Source organism: Felis catus, chromosome A1 (assembly GCF_018350175.1).
Source record: "Felis catus isolate Fca126 chromosome A1, F.catus_Fca126_mat1.0, whole genome shotgun sequence".
Lineage (NCBI taxonomy): Eukaryota > Metazoa > Chordata > Mammalia > Carnivora > Felidae > Felis > Felis catus.
This window is the reverse complement of record NC_058368.1, coordinates 180090214-180105985: the sequence shown is the minus strand read 5'-3', so window position 1 is coordinate 180105985 and position 15772 is coordinate 180090214. Positions and strand designations below refer to the sequence as shown.

Here is a 15772-nt window from a genome sequence, read left to right as displayed (position 1 = left end):
TGCTGTAGATAAGTAAGCACCCTGGATTTTCTCAAAGAAGAAAATATGAAAGGAATTTAATGTTTAGGTCTCTGAATACACTCCCTTTGAAATTCATCATGCCAAGAAATGAAGAATGGGTCATAAATACCCAGGGAGGTCCTTGCATGTCCAAGCTCCCCAAAGCTCACGCCATTGGAGATGTGTTTTGGGAATGTGGAGGGAAGTGAGACAGGATGGCAGGGGTGAGGGCAGTGGCAGATGCACCCCTGAGCTTTGGGTTCCCTTAAATTCCACCTGGCCAGGTGGACAGTGATATAAGAGAGGAAAGCTTCACCCATGGAATTTCTCTCAGAGGTTGGGGTAGGAATAGGGGCAGAGAAGGCTGCAGGGACAGGGCAGAGGAAGGTCCTGAGGGTGGCTGGGGAGGAGATGAATGACATCCACAGCCCCAGAGTCTGTTCTCTGCTGTGGTGGGGTCAAGTCCACCCTGACCCTGTCCTCATTTTGCCAGCCTCTCAAGACCACAGAGGGCATTGTGTTCTTTATAAGCCTTTTCCTCTTCCTCACTTCCTGGAGATACCCAGAGAGGCACACAGGTGTTTGTGTGGGACTGGCAACATTTTCTGGGACAGAGAAAACCATGACAACCCATTCTTGGGCAGAGGTGCACTTCAGTCACCTGCAGACACAGGCTAGGCTATTCCACTGGGGCAGGAAACCACCTCAACAAGTGTGTCCTCAGTCCCCCTTCCACTGCCCATTGCCCCAAAGCCTATTCTGAGTCCCTTTGCCTTCTTTTTTTAACTGATGGGATTTTTACTGTCTCTCTTCTGGCAGTGAGCAGATTCTTCCAGACCAATGATTTGGCCCTACATGACCCCTCCTCTCATCTTAGGTAGACCAGATGCCCCTTGTGGCTGGAGGGTATACTTTAGACTTCTTGGTATCCCTGTTAGTTCATTCAGTGCTCTGTATAGGTAGGAGCATAATAAGTGTTGCCTCTTGCTACTTTAACTCTTGGCTACAACTCCTCTCTGCAAAGATGGAAGATGTAAGGGGTAAGGGAAGTAGACCTTCAGCAGATTTCCCTGCACTTTCCCCAAGCGTAAAGCCTTCTCTGGGACCCCAAGAGGCGAGGAGTAAGCAGAGCAGGTGGTTTTCTCAGTTGGTCTTGGCACGCTCCACCACAGTCCCAAGAATGTGCTTGGGGAATACATGGCTAATGGGCTTGAGGTCTGTGTCAGCCACAGGACCCTGAGGAGCAATGGGGGCTAGCTGGCTTCCTTCTCTGTAGGCTTCTAATCAGCATCTGTATATCCCATCCCCTACCTCACTCTTGACATCATGCCAGGTGCCAGCAGGGTAGGGTGTGGCAGTCCCTGGGTTGCATGGTCCTTATTTTCATCCTCACCTTAGGTTGGTATTTCCTAAAATATGTTTCTTGCAACACAGGATGTCCGGGGTTGGGAAGGAGTTTGGGGGTAGGGTAGGTGGGAAGTTCTGACTTAAAATAAATTTGAAACTTACTGGGTTAAAAGAAGTTAAATAGCATTGTTTCAAACAGGAATTGTGAAAACCTCTAATAGGCTCATTTGTATCACGTGGAAGAGAGCTAGTATTACACACAGCGCTTCCCCAACTTTTTGTTTATGGAGCCTTTTCCTCAAAGAACTCATGGAATTCCATTTTGGGATATGCCACTTTAGGTGGATCCTATAACAAAGGAGGTTGTGCTTGCACCATTGAGGTGCATTTTGCTTCATAATCTAGCGGTATATTTAACTGTCCTCATTAGGAGCTGTTAATATAGGAAATAAAGGTGTGTTTTGGGGGTGGGTGGGTAGGATGATTATCCTGAGGAATAACCTGTGAGGAGCCTTCTTTTTTCCCCAGCTGGGTTAGGTTCATCCTCTGTGACCCCACGACCCCCCAGTCTTCCAGGTGTTATAGTCTCGTTCTACTGAATACATGTCTCCCTCTACTTGACAATGAGCCTTCTGATCACAGGGGACTTTGTCTTGGTCATTTTTGTGTCTCCAGTTCCTAGCTGGAAAGTGTCTGGAAAGTAAATTTCTAGAGAAAGCAGACTAGAACTGAATGAAGATTAAATGTAATGCAAGCCCCTCTCACTAGCTTCAATTGCCACTGGGTCTCCAGTTCCCGGAGGAGGGGAAGGCTAATGGAATGGACAGCAAACTTGCCCTGGGAACCTGTCTCAAAGTAGGGAGGAGCTAGAGACGTGCAGGGTTGGGGCAGGTGGTGAGGGTGGACAAGCAAACAGAGAGGGCCTCTGGGAAGCCTGTCATGGCACAGCACCAGGTTTTGGGGATTCACATCTCTGTCCACAGGGGAGTGGGTGCAGGCCCTGAAAACTAAGATAACAGCATTCCTAAGTGCATGACACCTGGCCCGCCACCATGCACAGGCACCAGGGGACCTTACCCGTGTAGTTAGGAGGGCAGACGCACACGTAGTTGTTGACCCCGTCCACACAGGTGGCATTGTTCTCACAGTCGTTGTCCTCGCAATCATCTGGATTGATCTCACACCGCTGCCCCTCAAAGCCCAGAGGGCAGGAGCAGCTTTGGGGGTGTGTGGGGTGGGGAAGAAGGGGAGCCAGGGGATAAGGAGTGTTGGGTGGGGTTGGAGTGGCAGAAAAGAATGTTGGGGGGATATAATTAGTCAGGTTTCTCTCTGGATGGAGGTCCGAGGCAGCCCTCTGGATACTTGAAGCCTTGGGGTCCTGAGCAGGAAGACCCTCAGGAACCCGAGAGGTCATTTCATCTAGACCCCTATCTCTGGGCAGAATTCCATCTCCCCTGGCCGTGGATGGCTGCGTTAGCTCTGGGGAGTTCTCACCAGCAATGCCCCCTCACCATCCCCCCAGCTGGAAGTGCTTTCCCCGGGATAGACTTTAAATTCCTCCAGCTGTCTTCCTTCCCCTCTTCTCCAGGGAGTGGTTTGTAGACAAAGGGATAAAGGGCATAACAAACACCCCGCTTTGAGCAACTTCCTACTCCAGGAAAGCCTCTCTACCTTGAACAGGAATAGGACAAAGTGGCCAAGATCAGGATCTGCAGCCGAGTTTCTTGGGAATGAAGTCTGAGTCTGCCACTTCCTAGCTATTTGATCTTAGGAAAATTAGTTAAATTCTGTGTCTCAGTTTCCACATCTATGGACTAGGGTAATATCATTTACCTCCAGGTTGGTAAAAGAAGGGGAATAAAAGAAGATTATATAAGTAAAAGGCTTAGGAGGAGACCTAGTACATAGAAAAGACTCAGAATGTGTTAGCTTCAGTTCTAGATGACTTCCACACTCAGCCTCCTTAACCTTTCTCAGAGATGCCATTGTTCCCTCCAGCTTCTTCAGGATAAGGGGATGGGGTGGGAGGATCTGGAGAGCTACAGCTCTTAGATACAAACCTCAAACTTCCTGCATCCTCTGCCCAACCCTGGCCACACCCCAGGATTAGGCTTGCAAACTAAGTCAGGATAGATAAAGCTGAGCAGATGAGAAGGGGTCAGGGGAGTTTAGGAAGGGGCACGCGGGAGACAAATGCTGACTAAACGAGCTGCAGGCACTTACTTACTCCCTCTGTGGCCCAGCCCCCTGGTCAGGGATTTACACCCCATTCACGAACAGAACATACTTCCAGCTTCGGGCCCAGAATTCCAGGCCTCTCTCTGTTTTACAGATTCCTCCGATTTGGGATTTAGCTATAAAACTAAACTAATAGGAAGTGGATTTCTGGAATCTTACTTAACCTCCTTTCCTCTACAACCTGAAAACCATGTCACATTTTCTTTTCTTTTTTTTTTTTTTTTAAGTTTTTAAATTTATTTTGAGAGAAAGAACAAGCAGGGGAGGGGCAGAAAGAGTGGGGGACAGAGGATCAAAGCAGGCTCTGTGCTGACAGCAGAGAGCCCAATTCAGGGCTTGAACTAAGGAACCGTGAGGTCATGAGCTGAGCCAAAGTTGGGCACTTAACTGACTGAGCCACCCAGGTGCCCACCATGTCTTGTTTTCTACAAAAGGTTCTTCGGTCTGAGCTCTTGGGGTGGAGCAAAATGATGTATTTCTTTTTTCTAGGAGGGACCCTGGAAGTTCAGGAAAAGCGATTTCTTCAGAGCTGGACGGACAGTAGGTTTTTAAGGGTCTGAAACCATAGTGTTGCCTATTTTCCTGAAAGGAGTTACTCTGGCTGTCCCCAAAGTCTTAGGGTTGCATGAAAGTGGGATGTAGATGGCTCTTAGGGATTGGGTTGCTCATGGAGTAGACAGAGGGAGGGAAGGAGACTAAAGTCTCCTCTGCCCTCCCTGGAAACCTTGGCTGGGGGGTGTCAAGAAAACTCCAGGGGCACCCAGTGAGCTGTGGGGCCATCTTAGTCTCCTGCCCGGCCAGCTCTGCCAGTCTTTGCTCTTTTTGTGATCAGATAATGCATCAAGATGAGCAAAGCATCTGATGAAGAGGTAGGTGAAACTTCCAAAATTATCACTCACAAGACATGTTATGGGTTGAATTGTGTCCCCTCAAAAAGGTATCTGGAAGTCTTAACCCCCAGCACCTCAGAATGTGACCTTATTTGGAAATAAGGTCCTTGCAGATGTCGTTTCTGATGAGGTTATACTGGAGTAGGGTGGGCCCCAGATCTACTGCCATCCTTGTAAGATGGCCATGTGGAGACAGAGACACAGGGTGAATGCCACATGAGGATGAAGGCTGCAGTGAGGAAGGCCCGAGATCACTAGCCACCACCAGAAGCTAGGACGGGGCAAGGAAGGATCTTCCCCTACAGGTTTGAAAGCCAGTGTGGCTCTGCTGACACCTTGAGTTTGGACTTCTGGTTTCTAGAAATGTGAGGGAATACATTTCTGTTGGTCCAAGCCGCCCTGGTGCACTGCTTGGTTATGGCAGCCCCAGCAAATGGACACAGGAGGGAAAAAGGGAGCAAAGCTTCCCTGATAGGTGTCCCTCCCTTTGCCAACCTATCAGGTGCTAACCTAGTGAGGGGGAGTGCTCCTGCCCCTTGGCAGGCCCACACAAACTATGCTTTCCCCAGCATGTGGGCCTCATTGCTTTAATCCTCTACCCCATTACCCTAATCCTGTAGATTTGGGCCCTTTTCCTTGAAAATTAAATTCTAAAAGTATTTCCAGTTCATTCAAATCTCAACAACGGAAGGTGGAAACCAGGAAGGTTCCTTCTGCTCACCTGCAGTTCCAGAGACGAAGAGAGATACCCCATAAAGAGACAGAGAGGGGGGCACATGCAGAGGGGGACAGGGAGGGGAGAGACAGTCGCCTGCAGGGGACACTCCTCACTCTTGCAGACCTCCATTTCTGGGCAGGGTGGGCAGAGCCAGGCTTTTACCCTGGAGGTGTGTTTCTTGGCTGGGGCCATGTGGCCACCTCTGTGAAATTTCTGTGTGGTTTCTCCTTACCCCTGCTCCCAGTGAGAAGGTGGGAGTGGGTGGTTTGGCCGACTCCAGGCAGGAAAGCAAACCTGGCCTTGAATTTATTTCACTTTTTAAGAGCCAGAGTTTGATGGGGCTGGCTTGGCAGGTGGACACGGGGGCAGGCTGGGCTCTGTCGGAAGAACTAGGGCCCAGAACCTGATTTCTTTCACAGACGGCACAGCAGCCCCTCCTTCCCCCCACCCAGAGTGCCTTTGCTACTTGTTTGCAACCTGTGCTCTAAGACATCCACACACAGCTCTGCACTGGGTGCCCCTGCTTTACTGCCTGACCCACTCGCTCACTGGGGTGCTAAAGGAACCAGTTTCCACAGGTCTGTTTTTGCCAGGGCCACGGGCTGGCAAGCTGGGCACGTGAAAGCAGCTGGGAAGGGGGGTGGGGGGAAGCAGGAAGGGAGCCTGAGGTTTGGCAGAGGCCTCGAAAGTCCACCTAATTGACAGGGACGGGGAAAACTTAAGTGGCTTCTATCCCTTTTTCTTCTTGAGCTCTGAATTCCTGGGAGGAAAGCAGTGGGGTTGGAAGATCCAGGAATGTGTCAGGATATGTGACCTAGAGCAAGTAAATCTCTGTGCCTCAGTTTCCTCATCTGTTAAGTGGGGATAGTACCAGCTTGCAGTGGGTAGGCTCATTGTGAGCATTTTTTTTTTTAATTTTTTTTTTCAACGTTTATTTATTTTTGGGACAGAGAGAGACAGAGCATGAACGGGGGAGGGGCAGAGAGAGAGGGAGACACAGAATCGGAAACAGGCTCCAGGCTCCGAGCCATCAGCCCAGAGCCTGACGCGGGGCTCGAACTCACGGACCGCGAGATCGTGACCTGGCTGAAGTCGGACGCTTAACCGACTGCGCCACCCAGGCGCCCCACTCATTGTGAGCATTTAAATTAGAGGTTGCACGGCTAGTTCATGCCTGGCACATGATGAACATGTAGTCAATATCACCTATGATCATTGTTTTTAGCACACAGGAAACAGAGGTGGAATTGCCATGCTGCGGGGGGCGGGGGGGGGGTTGGGCCATCATGCCATCCTTCTCTGACTTGTGCCAGCAGCTTTAGCCTCCCTTGGTATCCTCCTGGCTCTGGAGACAGACTCTCTGAATTCCCCATAGGAACGCTCACTAACTGTGTCACTGTGGGCAAAGAATAGCTCCTGTTGGTGCCTCAATCTTCTCATTTGTATAGTAGGGATCACAGTAGCTCCCTTACAGGGTGGGAAGAGCCTTGAGATGATCTGTATAACAGACCTGGCACAGTGTGGACACACAGTAGGCCCTCAGTGAACAGCTGTGCATCAGCCTGCCCCAGTGGTCTGCCTATAAAGCCCCCTGAGGGAGGGAAGGCCCAAGGGTGAGCTGTTACCTGAACCCATCCTTGTGGCTTTCGCTCAGGTGGCAGGTGCCTCCATGCTGACAGGGGTTCTGGATGCAGGTGTTGATGGGCATAGCGCAGTCTTTGCCCTGAGGAGCAGGAAAGGGAGAAGCACCTGGTTAGGGAGGCTTTCAGTGGCTGCCTTGACCAGGAGGCCCCCTGGAGTTCCCAGCGTCCTCTGGGATGAGGCCGGGCAGAAGGCCTCTCTGTGGCCTCTGCTGTGTGGCTTGGAGGACGCCAAAGGGGGCCCTTGCTTTTGGCCGTTCCACACTGAGAGAAGGTTGAGAACTGAGGAGTTCAGGCCCCAGCTTCCCTACTTCCTGGAATTCACATCCTTTTCTTTATCCTGAACTGCAGGGCAAGAGCATGGGCTTTGGGTACAGGGAAACCTGGTTTCATATTCCAGCTTCATCTCTTCCTGGTTGGCTGGCCATGACCTCATCTAAGCCTTTTAACTCTCAGCCTACCTCACAGAGCTACCTAGCAGAGGACACGGTACTCTTAGCTGCAGTGAGGCCTCAATATAATCCACAACTTGAGTAGGGAGGGCTGGGGCTGAAGTGTGGCCAGAGGACCTTGCCCCTATAGGGTGACAATTCCACAGAGATCTACCTTTAATTGGTCTGGAAGTGGGCCCAGGTGTTGGTATTTAGAGTTCTGCAGGCAATTCTAATGTTAGGCCAGATTGAGGACCTCTGGGACAGACAATTTTGTGTGGGGTGGCATTCCTCTGGAGCAGGCCCCTCTGGAGGGGACGTTTCAGCTGAGGAGTCAACTGCAGTAGGTGGGGAGGAGCATGCCAGGCAGAAGGACAGTGAAGATGAAGGCACTGAGGAGGGAGGCCAAGGTAGAGGCTGTGGACATTAAGACCGGGGAGCAGCCTGCTGGCCCTCTGGCTCTAACTCCCCCCTCCCCTGGGACTGACACACCAGCGCTACACCCAAGTCTTGGCAAGCAGTCCCTTAGAGGACCTGCGGGGTCTGGGGAGGCATCCGTTGTATTTGTTTCTGGGCTGTGGACTTGGTGTGGGCACCATGCCAGGCGGGGGTGATCACGGGAGCCCTCCCACTGCCATACCACCTGCTCGCCATCTGCTTGAGAAAATCCTCTTCCCGCCTCTGCTGCTGCCAGTGCCTGTGACGGAGTGGGGCTGGGCTCCCTGGCTCGAAGGTCGCTGCCAACTGGGCCTACGACTCTCCCTACTGTCTCCAACCCTGAAGCCCTTGCAGTATCCAGCAGCCAGGAGGCATGGCCACGTCTGTCTTGGCTCCCTTCATGCCCCCTCACAGCTAACGGCCAGTCAGAGTTTTCTTGAGGGGGAGAAGGAGAATGCAGTTTGATGTGGGATCTGGGCTTATCCTAAAGCAGAACAACACGGGATCCCTTACACAAAGTCATTGCGTGCAACGGAAACTGCAATACTCATTCTCAATTTATTGAGAACATTTTCCATTCCAGGCCTCACGCTAAGTGTTTTATATTCACAATCACATATAATGTTCACAACAACCCTATGCGATCGGTAGGATTGTTATTACTGCCCTTTTCAGATTGGGAAGGCAGACTTGGAAAGTGAGCTAATATGTCCAAGATTGCACAGCAGTTAAGTGGAATAGGCAGCAGCTGAACCCAGGCATCCAGTCCAGAGCCAGCACTGGGAACCCCTCTGCCGGGTCACTGATGCTGCCCTCTCAAAACATGGGCTCCAGGGGTAGCACATTGGAGCACACACTCCAGTCTGGCTGCTGTGTGCCTTGGGGAAACTACCAGTTCTCTCTGAGCCTTGTTTTTATCATCTGTAAAATGGGAATAATACCTACCCTATGGAATGAATATTAGAAATCACACATATATAAAGCACAAGGCATGTATGGTAGCAACCTAAATAAGAGCTATTCGGATGATGAGGAGGCGGATTACTACAGGGGTCTGAGGCAGGGCTGAATGTGGGAGCTCAAAAGACTTTTTTCAGGCATTTGGTTGGTACCGAATTGTTCAGGAGTTTTTGTGTGTGTTAGATGGATGAGCCACAAAGAGCAGGACAAGAGAACTTGATCAAGTCAAGGCAGGGCCTCCCTGGCCCCTGCCTGGGCCAGCCTCTTTGCTCTGGGGGAACTCTTGAGTATCAGGGACTCCAGCTGGGATCTTCCCCTGGGGGTGGGGTTGGTGACGTCTACGTCTACTCGGGTCACTTATACTGAGCTCAGAAACCAGGAGGCAGACCGTAGCTCTTGGTGATATGCTAAATGGGCCTGGAGGTAAGGATTTCTGTCACTTACGTGTCCTTGAGAAATAATCACCATTCTCAATACCTGGCTAATTAGCTCAATTCAACTCTCTTCAGCCTCATTTTGCTAAAATCTACTAGATTTATGATGTTCCTTGGTCCCCACTGCTGTGTGTGTGTGTATGGGAGAGAGAGAAATAGAGAAAGAGAGAGAAATAGAGAGGGAGGGAAGGTGGGAGACAGGGACATGGCTGGGGCTTCTGGCTTCTTTTAAAGGAGCCGGGGAGTAGCTGTCCCTGTTGGAAACCTCTTTCTGAGATAGCCAGGAGGGCTGCTCCAGGACCTTGCTACTCAGAGTGTGGTCCTCAGGCTAGTAGCTCCGGCGTTCCCTGAGAGCTTGTTAGAAAGGTACAAACTTGGGCCTGACCTCAGATCTAATGGATCAGAAGCTGCATTTACTAAGACCTCCAGGTAGTTCTCATGCCAGTACAGCGTGAGAAGCACTGCGTGTAGACACTGAACATGCACACGTGAAGCTAAATGGCTGAAAAAGAACGAGCCCAAACATACATCTTATTTCCCCCAACGCGAAACAGCTGTAAAACAGGTCTCTCTGTGAAGTGCCTACTGAATCCTGGCACCAAGGCGGGCGAAGCACAAACATGACACTCGGAATCCTTCTAGGAGCTCTGCAGGTGAGTGTGATGCTTCACATCTCCAGGTGGGGAGTGAGGCTCTGAGGGACCTGGTCCCTAGTGGAGCACTGAGTGTGGGGACTTTCCTGTGAGAGAGGAGGGCTCTGGGTTTAGTTTGTGTGCTTCCCTAGGTGTGGAAGCTCGGGTAAGTTATCTGATCTTTTTGAACCTCAGTTTCCTTATCTGCCAAAAGAGGTTAACAGACCTTATTTCAGAAGGTGACTGAGGGTGCTAAATGAGGTAATGTGCTCAAATTGCTTCACAAAAGCCTGCCATTATAGATGACCAGTAGCTGCCACCAAACACTAAACAGTGGGGGCCATGCTGTTTTGGATAATACTGTGGCTTCCCAAGGTCACTCAGCTAGTCAATGGAAACGCTGCGGTATCTGGAAATAAATGGAGAAATGCCAGAACTTTGAACTTGGTTTTGTGGGTGTCTGGTGATTATTGTCAACTTAGCAACTCATCCAGAACTTACTACCTCAGTCACTCTGCCTGGGTGCGCTCCAATCCAGGAAGAAGGGAAAGCCAGGGAATAAATGCAGAGCAGGGGGTATGATGCAACCCAGGGTTAAAGGTTAAAGGACCTCTTCGTTTCTACCTGCTGCATTTTGAGATTGAACCTGATACGGGGAGGAGAGGAGGAGCTGTCCCAGGCCACACAGTCAGGTAGGGACAAGTTCCACAGCGTTCTTTCCATTCTGCTTGGTGTTCTTTCCACCAGCATAAACTACTTTCCCTATTCTGGATACTTAGGTCCCAAATGGCTAGGGACCCTGCATTCATGGTGCTTCTCAATGGACTGTGAATACAGTGGTCAAAAACATGGGTTCTAGAATCCATTGGTTCTGAGCTCTGAATCCCAACTCCCTCACCTACTATCTCAGTTTCCTAAACTGGAAAATGAAGGTCATTTTAGGACCTGTCTCCTTAGGCTTTGATGAGGAGAATGCAGGATAATGCTTGCACCTTGTTTAGTATACTGTCAGTATGTAATAGGCACTCAGTAAATGCTGGCTGCTCATATTCCTTCACCATCATCACCATCATCACCATCACATACCATCACCACCATTATCATCCTCCTCCTTAAGGTACTCCAGGCCTGCATGAGCCCGATAGCTTCGTAAAGGTCAAAATCTCAGTTCAGATTCTTCTGCTAGACCTTCAGAATCTTACGAGCAAAGTCTGAACAAGTGGCCTTATCTTTCAAATAGGGATGATCCCGCCCACCTCAAAGGTTGATTATACAACTCAGAGAAGGGAATAAATGCCAATGTCCAGCTGAGTGCCTGATCCACAGTCGACGCATAGGTATGGTATTGGGGATGTTATAAATGCACATATCACCGTTCCAGGAGAGCAACTGATGATCTCTGCCAATTCACAGTGTCATGGACTGAGAATCCCTAGTGAGACCAGCAGCATACTGCCTGTTAATGGCGGCCCATCCATATCCTGGTATCAGGACCAGCATGCAAGGGTAAAGAGAGATGTAGCAATGTGCCAGTGTACAGAGTGCATACTGAACAGCTGTCCTAGGTGCCTTGCATATGTTATTGCACATTTGATTCTCACAGCACCCCTGTGAGATAGGCCCTGGTTTGTCCACGGGAAGGCTGAGGCAAAGCCACTGGCCATCACCACATAGCTAGTAAACAGCAAAGCTGGAGTTCACATGTGCCCTCTGTATAATTCCACAGCCTGAGTTTTCTCCACTGAATTAATACAAGTGGGTTTGAGGAGCTAGGCCTCCTGAGTATGGTATCTTCACTTCTACACTTCCCCTGCAATGTCTGTGCGTGTGCACATGTAGGATGCATGGATCTGGGGTGGCTGCCTGGGGCAAGGCCTTCTGGCTGGCTGGCTGCAAAGGGAATCCTTGGGCTCTCCTATGGCAGGCCCATAGGTGGCACTCTGACACTATCTGCTGGAGACACAGCTACAGCTGAAAAACCACCAGGGAGCCCTGTTCCCCAGAGTGATTCTGCCCCTCAAGCTTGTCACTACACATACAAATCCCCCTGGGGACAGGAGACCAGTGATGCCAGCTCCCTTCCGCTCTGCCTGTACTAGGCATGTGCAGTAGATGGGTTTTGGGGTGGTGTTGGAATGCTTGGCTTGCCCACTGTATGCGGATGGGTGCCTTGGCGAGGCTGGAAGCTGGGAAGGTCCTGGGGAAGAGGAGTGAACCACTGTTTTGTTGACCCCAGCGAGCCACGGCAGAGGGCTTGGCTATCCAGGAGTAAAGGTGGGGACTTTGGAATCATATAGCTCTTGGTCCTATCCCAACCCTGCTGCTTATGAGCTTTGAGACACTGAGTCAAGCCTTTTCAACAATCTGAGGCCCAGTTTCCACATCTATAAGTGGGAAGTAATGAGCCTTCCTCATAAGGGGTGTTTAAAAAGAAAAGGTGAATAGGATGTCAAGCAGAATGTTGGCCATGTAGTCCATACTCTATAGATGTTAGTAGGGACTTAGGATAGATAGTGTTGGGTGAGAAGAAAGGAAGAAAAGTTGCTTTGGAATTAGCCTGGATTTCTGGAGAGGACACCCAGGAGAACGAGGGTCTCCATCCCCTTCCTGGCTGACCTGAGCCTGTCAACAGTGCATTAGCTTGGCAGCTCCCAGGCCTTTCAATCCCTCATCCCTGTACCTTCTCAAACTGGAGCCCACTTTCAGCACTGGCCCTCCTGAGGCAGAGTTAGGGAGGGGATGGGGAGAGTCTGGAAATCCCCTTGAAAGGAAGCCAGGATAGTAAGTTCAAGGGATGCCTCTACTTGGAAGCATTTTCACTCTCTGAGACTTATTTCCTCATGTTTAACAAGGAAAATATAAATATTACATTTCCTCCTTAGAGTGTCACTGCCAAGATGGGATTCTCTGTGTTTTGCATGAGTGTGACACAACTGGACAGCCCCCACCAGTAGAATAGCAGTGTTACTGGCAAGTGCCAAGTGCCACTCTGGAGTGACCTGTGAAATGCAGTTCTCCAGGCTGCCCTTGGAGAAGGGAGGGTCAGCAGGGCACAGTGCCTTCCTTGGGCGGTGAATGGTGGGGGCGGGGCTTCCTATCTTACCTTGTAGCCATAGGGGCAGGTGCAGTGGTAGAGCTCCACAGGATCCTGGCTGCACGTCCCATTGTTCTTGCACGGGTCTGAGAGGCAGGCATTGCACTTGGCCACAATGTTGATGTCCACTGGCCCTGGACAGCAAAACCAGGATGTTGGTAGCAGGTCACTGTCACCCCTCCCTCCCTTTCCCTCCTCTCTGGCCCCTTCCTCAGCCAGCTGCCGGCCCCTCTCCATCTCTACACACAGAGGGTGGCTCCCCAGCCAGCACCATCCAGTCTAGCTGAGTCCCATTAATGCAGCCATTGTCCAGTGAGGAAAAAATCACAGTGGGACATCATTCAGAAGCACTTCTGCAGTCAAATAAATTACTGTAATTAGCCTGATCCGATTTTGGAGCTAATCTATAAACAATACACCATAATTAGAAACCCCTTGTGTATCTTTTCATGTTCGGGGAGCTCTGGTCCCAGGCTCCATTTGGACCTCCCACTCCTCTGCCCCTAAACACCCCTCCCCATGGAATAGTCTATGCTAGGCTAAGGAAGGCAGGGTGCCTGGGCCAAAGACACACATAGGAAGTCCCTCTTGTGGAACCCTTGATTGGCAGGAGGAAGTAAGAAGTGGCCCCAAAAGACACAGCAATGATATTGTTGACAGATGGTAAACTGTGCTCAGGCACACTGTGCATCTATGACAGTTTTGACAGTGTCCTGTTCTCTTCAGCTACAAAGGCTGGAGGGATGGAGGTCATGGTCCTTGAACAGAGCTTTGGAGATTGGGTTGAGAATGACCCCAGGGCAAGTCTGACCATTTGTGGGTGGGGTGAACAGAAAGGATGGCCTAAGAATCTGTACAAGCTGGCTTAACCCTGGCTTCCATTAGAACAGGGACACTATCTGTCCTGTTTGCCAGGGGCTGAAGGGATTCCCAGGACACAGGACTTTCAGTGCTAAAACCAGGAAGGGCCCAGCCAAACCGGGATGAATTGATCACCTTACAGCAGAAACAGCGAAGGTGCTTTTAAATATCTTCAACACGGCCAGGCTGTACCCCACACCGATTTAATCAAAACTTGGAGTGTTGGGCCAGGGAACCAGTAAAAAGCTCTGCAGGTGATTCCAAAATGTGCAGCTAGGATTGAGAAACATTGTTTTAGACTGATCTGGGCCTCTTTAGCATCAATCAAGTGAGATGACTTGGAAGCAGGAGGAGAAAATGAAAAATTATCTTAAAGCCAAAAGAATGTTTTCCTGCTTTAAGCAGAAATGTGAGACACAGGAAGTTTATAGGGTAATCAAAGTATATATATATAAATCAAAATAAACTCGAGGCTCTAAGAGATGGGCAAAGGACACTACCAGACAAATGTATGACATAAATGGAAAGTAAATTTTTGAAAAAAATGCAGTTTCCCCAATAAGCAAAGACACAAAATAGGAGACATACTTTTTTAAACCTATCTAATTAGCAATGAGATGAAATGAGATAAAATAATGTAAGAGTCTGGTGAAAAATGCACTCAAATGGTGCTTACTGGGAGCATAAAGTGGTTTATAACCCTCTTTTAGACACCAAATGGCAGGGCAATATGTGTAAAGACCTTAAAAATGATCACATACTTTGGCTCAGTAGTTTCTATTCTCTGAATCTTATCTAAGGAATAATTTTCAATAGAGAAAGACCTTTATGCATCATTGGTAAGAAAACAACTGGAAATACCCAGTGAAGACTAAAGGTTCAGGGCCAGGAACTGACTAAAGACGTTACGGTGGAATTATTAAAGCCTGGTGGCCACAAGTAGGTACAGGGGAATCAGAAAGACCTGGAATCATCCTAACTGTGGACTTGAGAAGTCTCTTAACCTCAGTAAGCCTCAGCTTTGTCATTCTTAAGAATAAGGGTGATACTGAAGTCTAACCCAGAGAGGGTTGGGGAACTGAATAAATACTTGGAAAATGAGAATTAAATGAAATAACACACAAAAAAGTGCTTAACATGATGTCCAGCACATAAAAACCCAGTAGCAGTTTGTTGTCGTCAGTTAAAATCTCATGTACCTAAAGCTTGCTGTAGTAAAAATGGGAAAAGGCTTAGGCTTTAAGAATGTTGGGTGAAAAAAATGCAAGTTAAAGATTTTTCTCTGTGCAAAATGATATAGAGAATGAAGTCAGAGAGGAGCATGTAGGGATGCCAGCAGAGAAACTTGGAGGAGATAACAGCATCTGAGTCTCTCTGTGCAGCTTATGGAAGAGACAGGGCAGTGGTTTAGAAGTCACGTCTGTTGAGACACCCAGCTCTGGTGGGCTGTTGGAGACAGAGCAGACCCCTCAAGAGGTGGGGGAGAGTCAGCATGTACCTTTGCACTGGAATCGGTGGGTGGGGGTGGTGAGCAGGAGTCTGTCAGCCATGGACTCAGGGCTACTGCAGCGGGCGATGCCAGGCTCCTTGTACCCCGCCTTCACCCACTCTGACAGCCAGCGCAGACTGCAGTCACAGTGGAGTGGATTGGTTCCCAGCGCCCTAGGAGGCAGAGCAGGAAGTCAGGGCCCCCCTTGCCCAGCTTGGCCCATAGGCTCCATACCCTTGGCCCTCTGGAGAAACAGAATTTTCAGACTCTGACTAGATTGGGGGTATCTGACATGAGGACCAGCAGAGAAGGAGTCTCCAGGAGGAGAAGGATGGACCTTTGGCCATCTGATTATCTGGCTCCCTTGCCCTACTGAAGGGTCCACTGAAGGATGCACTCTTCAGAGAAGGCTTTGATACACAGCAACCTAGGGAGAAGCTTCAGGCCACAGAAAGGGTTCAGAGCACTCCACCCCTAAATATGCTGCTTTGGCATATTGATTATTTCAAGCTAAAGGTACTTGAAAAATGGCAGGTGCAGAAGGGGCTCTCTGACCTCCCTGTCTCTACCTAAAAGCAAGTCAGAAGTTTCCTGTGAGAA

At 49.7% G+C, this 15772-nt stretch overlaps 1 protein-coding gene across 1 annotated transcript in view; it reads right to left on the bottom strand.

Moving 5' to 3' along the window:
- SLIT3 (slit guidance ligand 3) overlaps nucleotides 1-15772 on the bottom strand; it is a 598696-nt gene that overhangs the window by 26470 nt on the left and 556454 nt on the right. Inside the window, exons 25-28 of the mRNA XM_023259788.2 lie at nucleotides 15182-15345; nucleotides 12832-12956; nucleotides 6819-6916; nucleotides 2425-2564 (exon numbers count right to left, since the gene is read on the bottom strand). Of these exons, the coding sequence (XP_023115556.2) occupies nucleotides 2425-2564; nucleotides 6819-6916; nucleotides 12832-12956; nucleotides 15182-15345 (527 nt within the window). The remainder of the gene's footprint in view (nucleotides 1-2424; nucleotides 2565-6818; nucleotides 6917-12831; nucleotides 12957-15181; nucleotides 15346-15772) is intronic.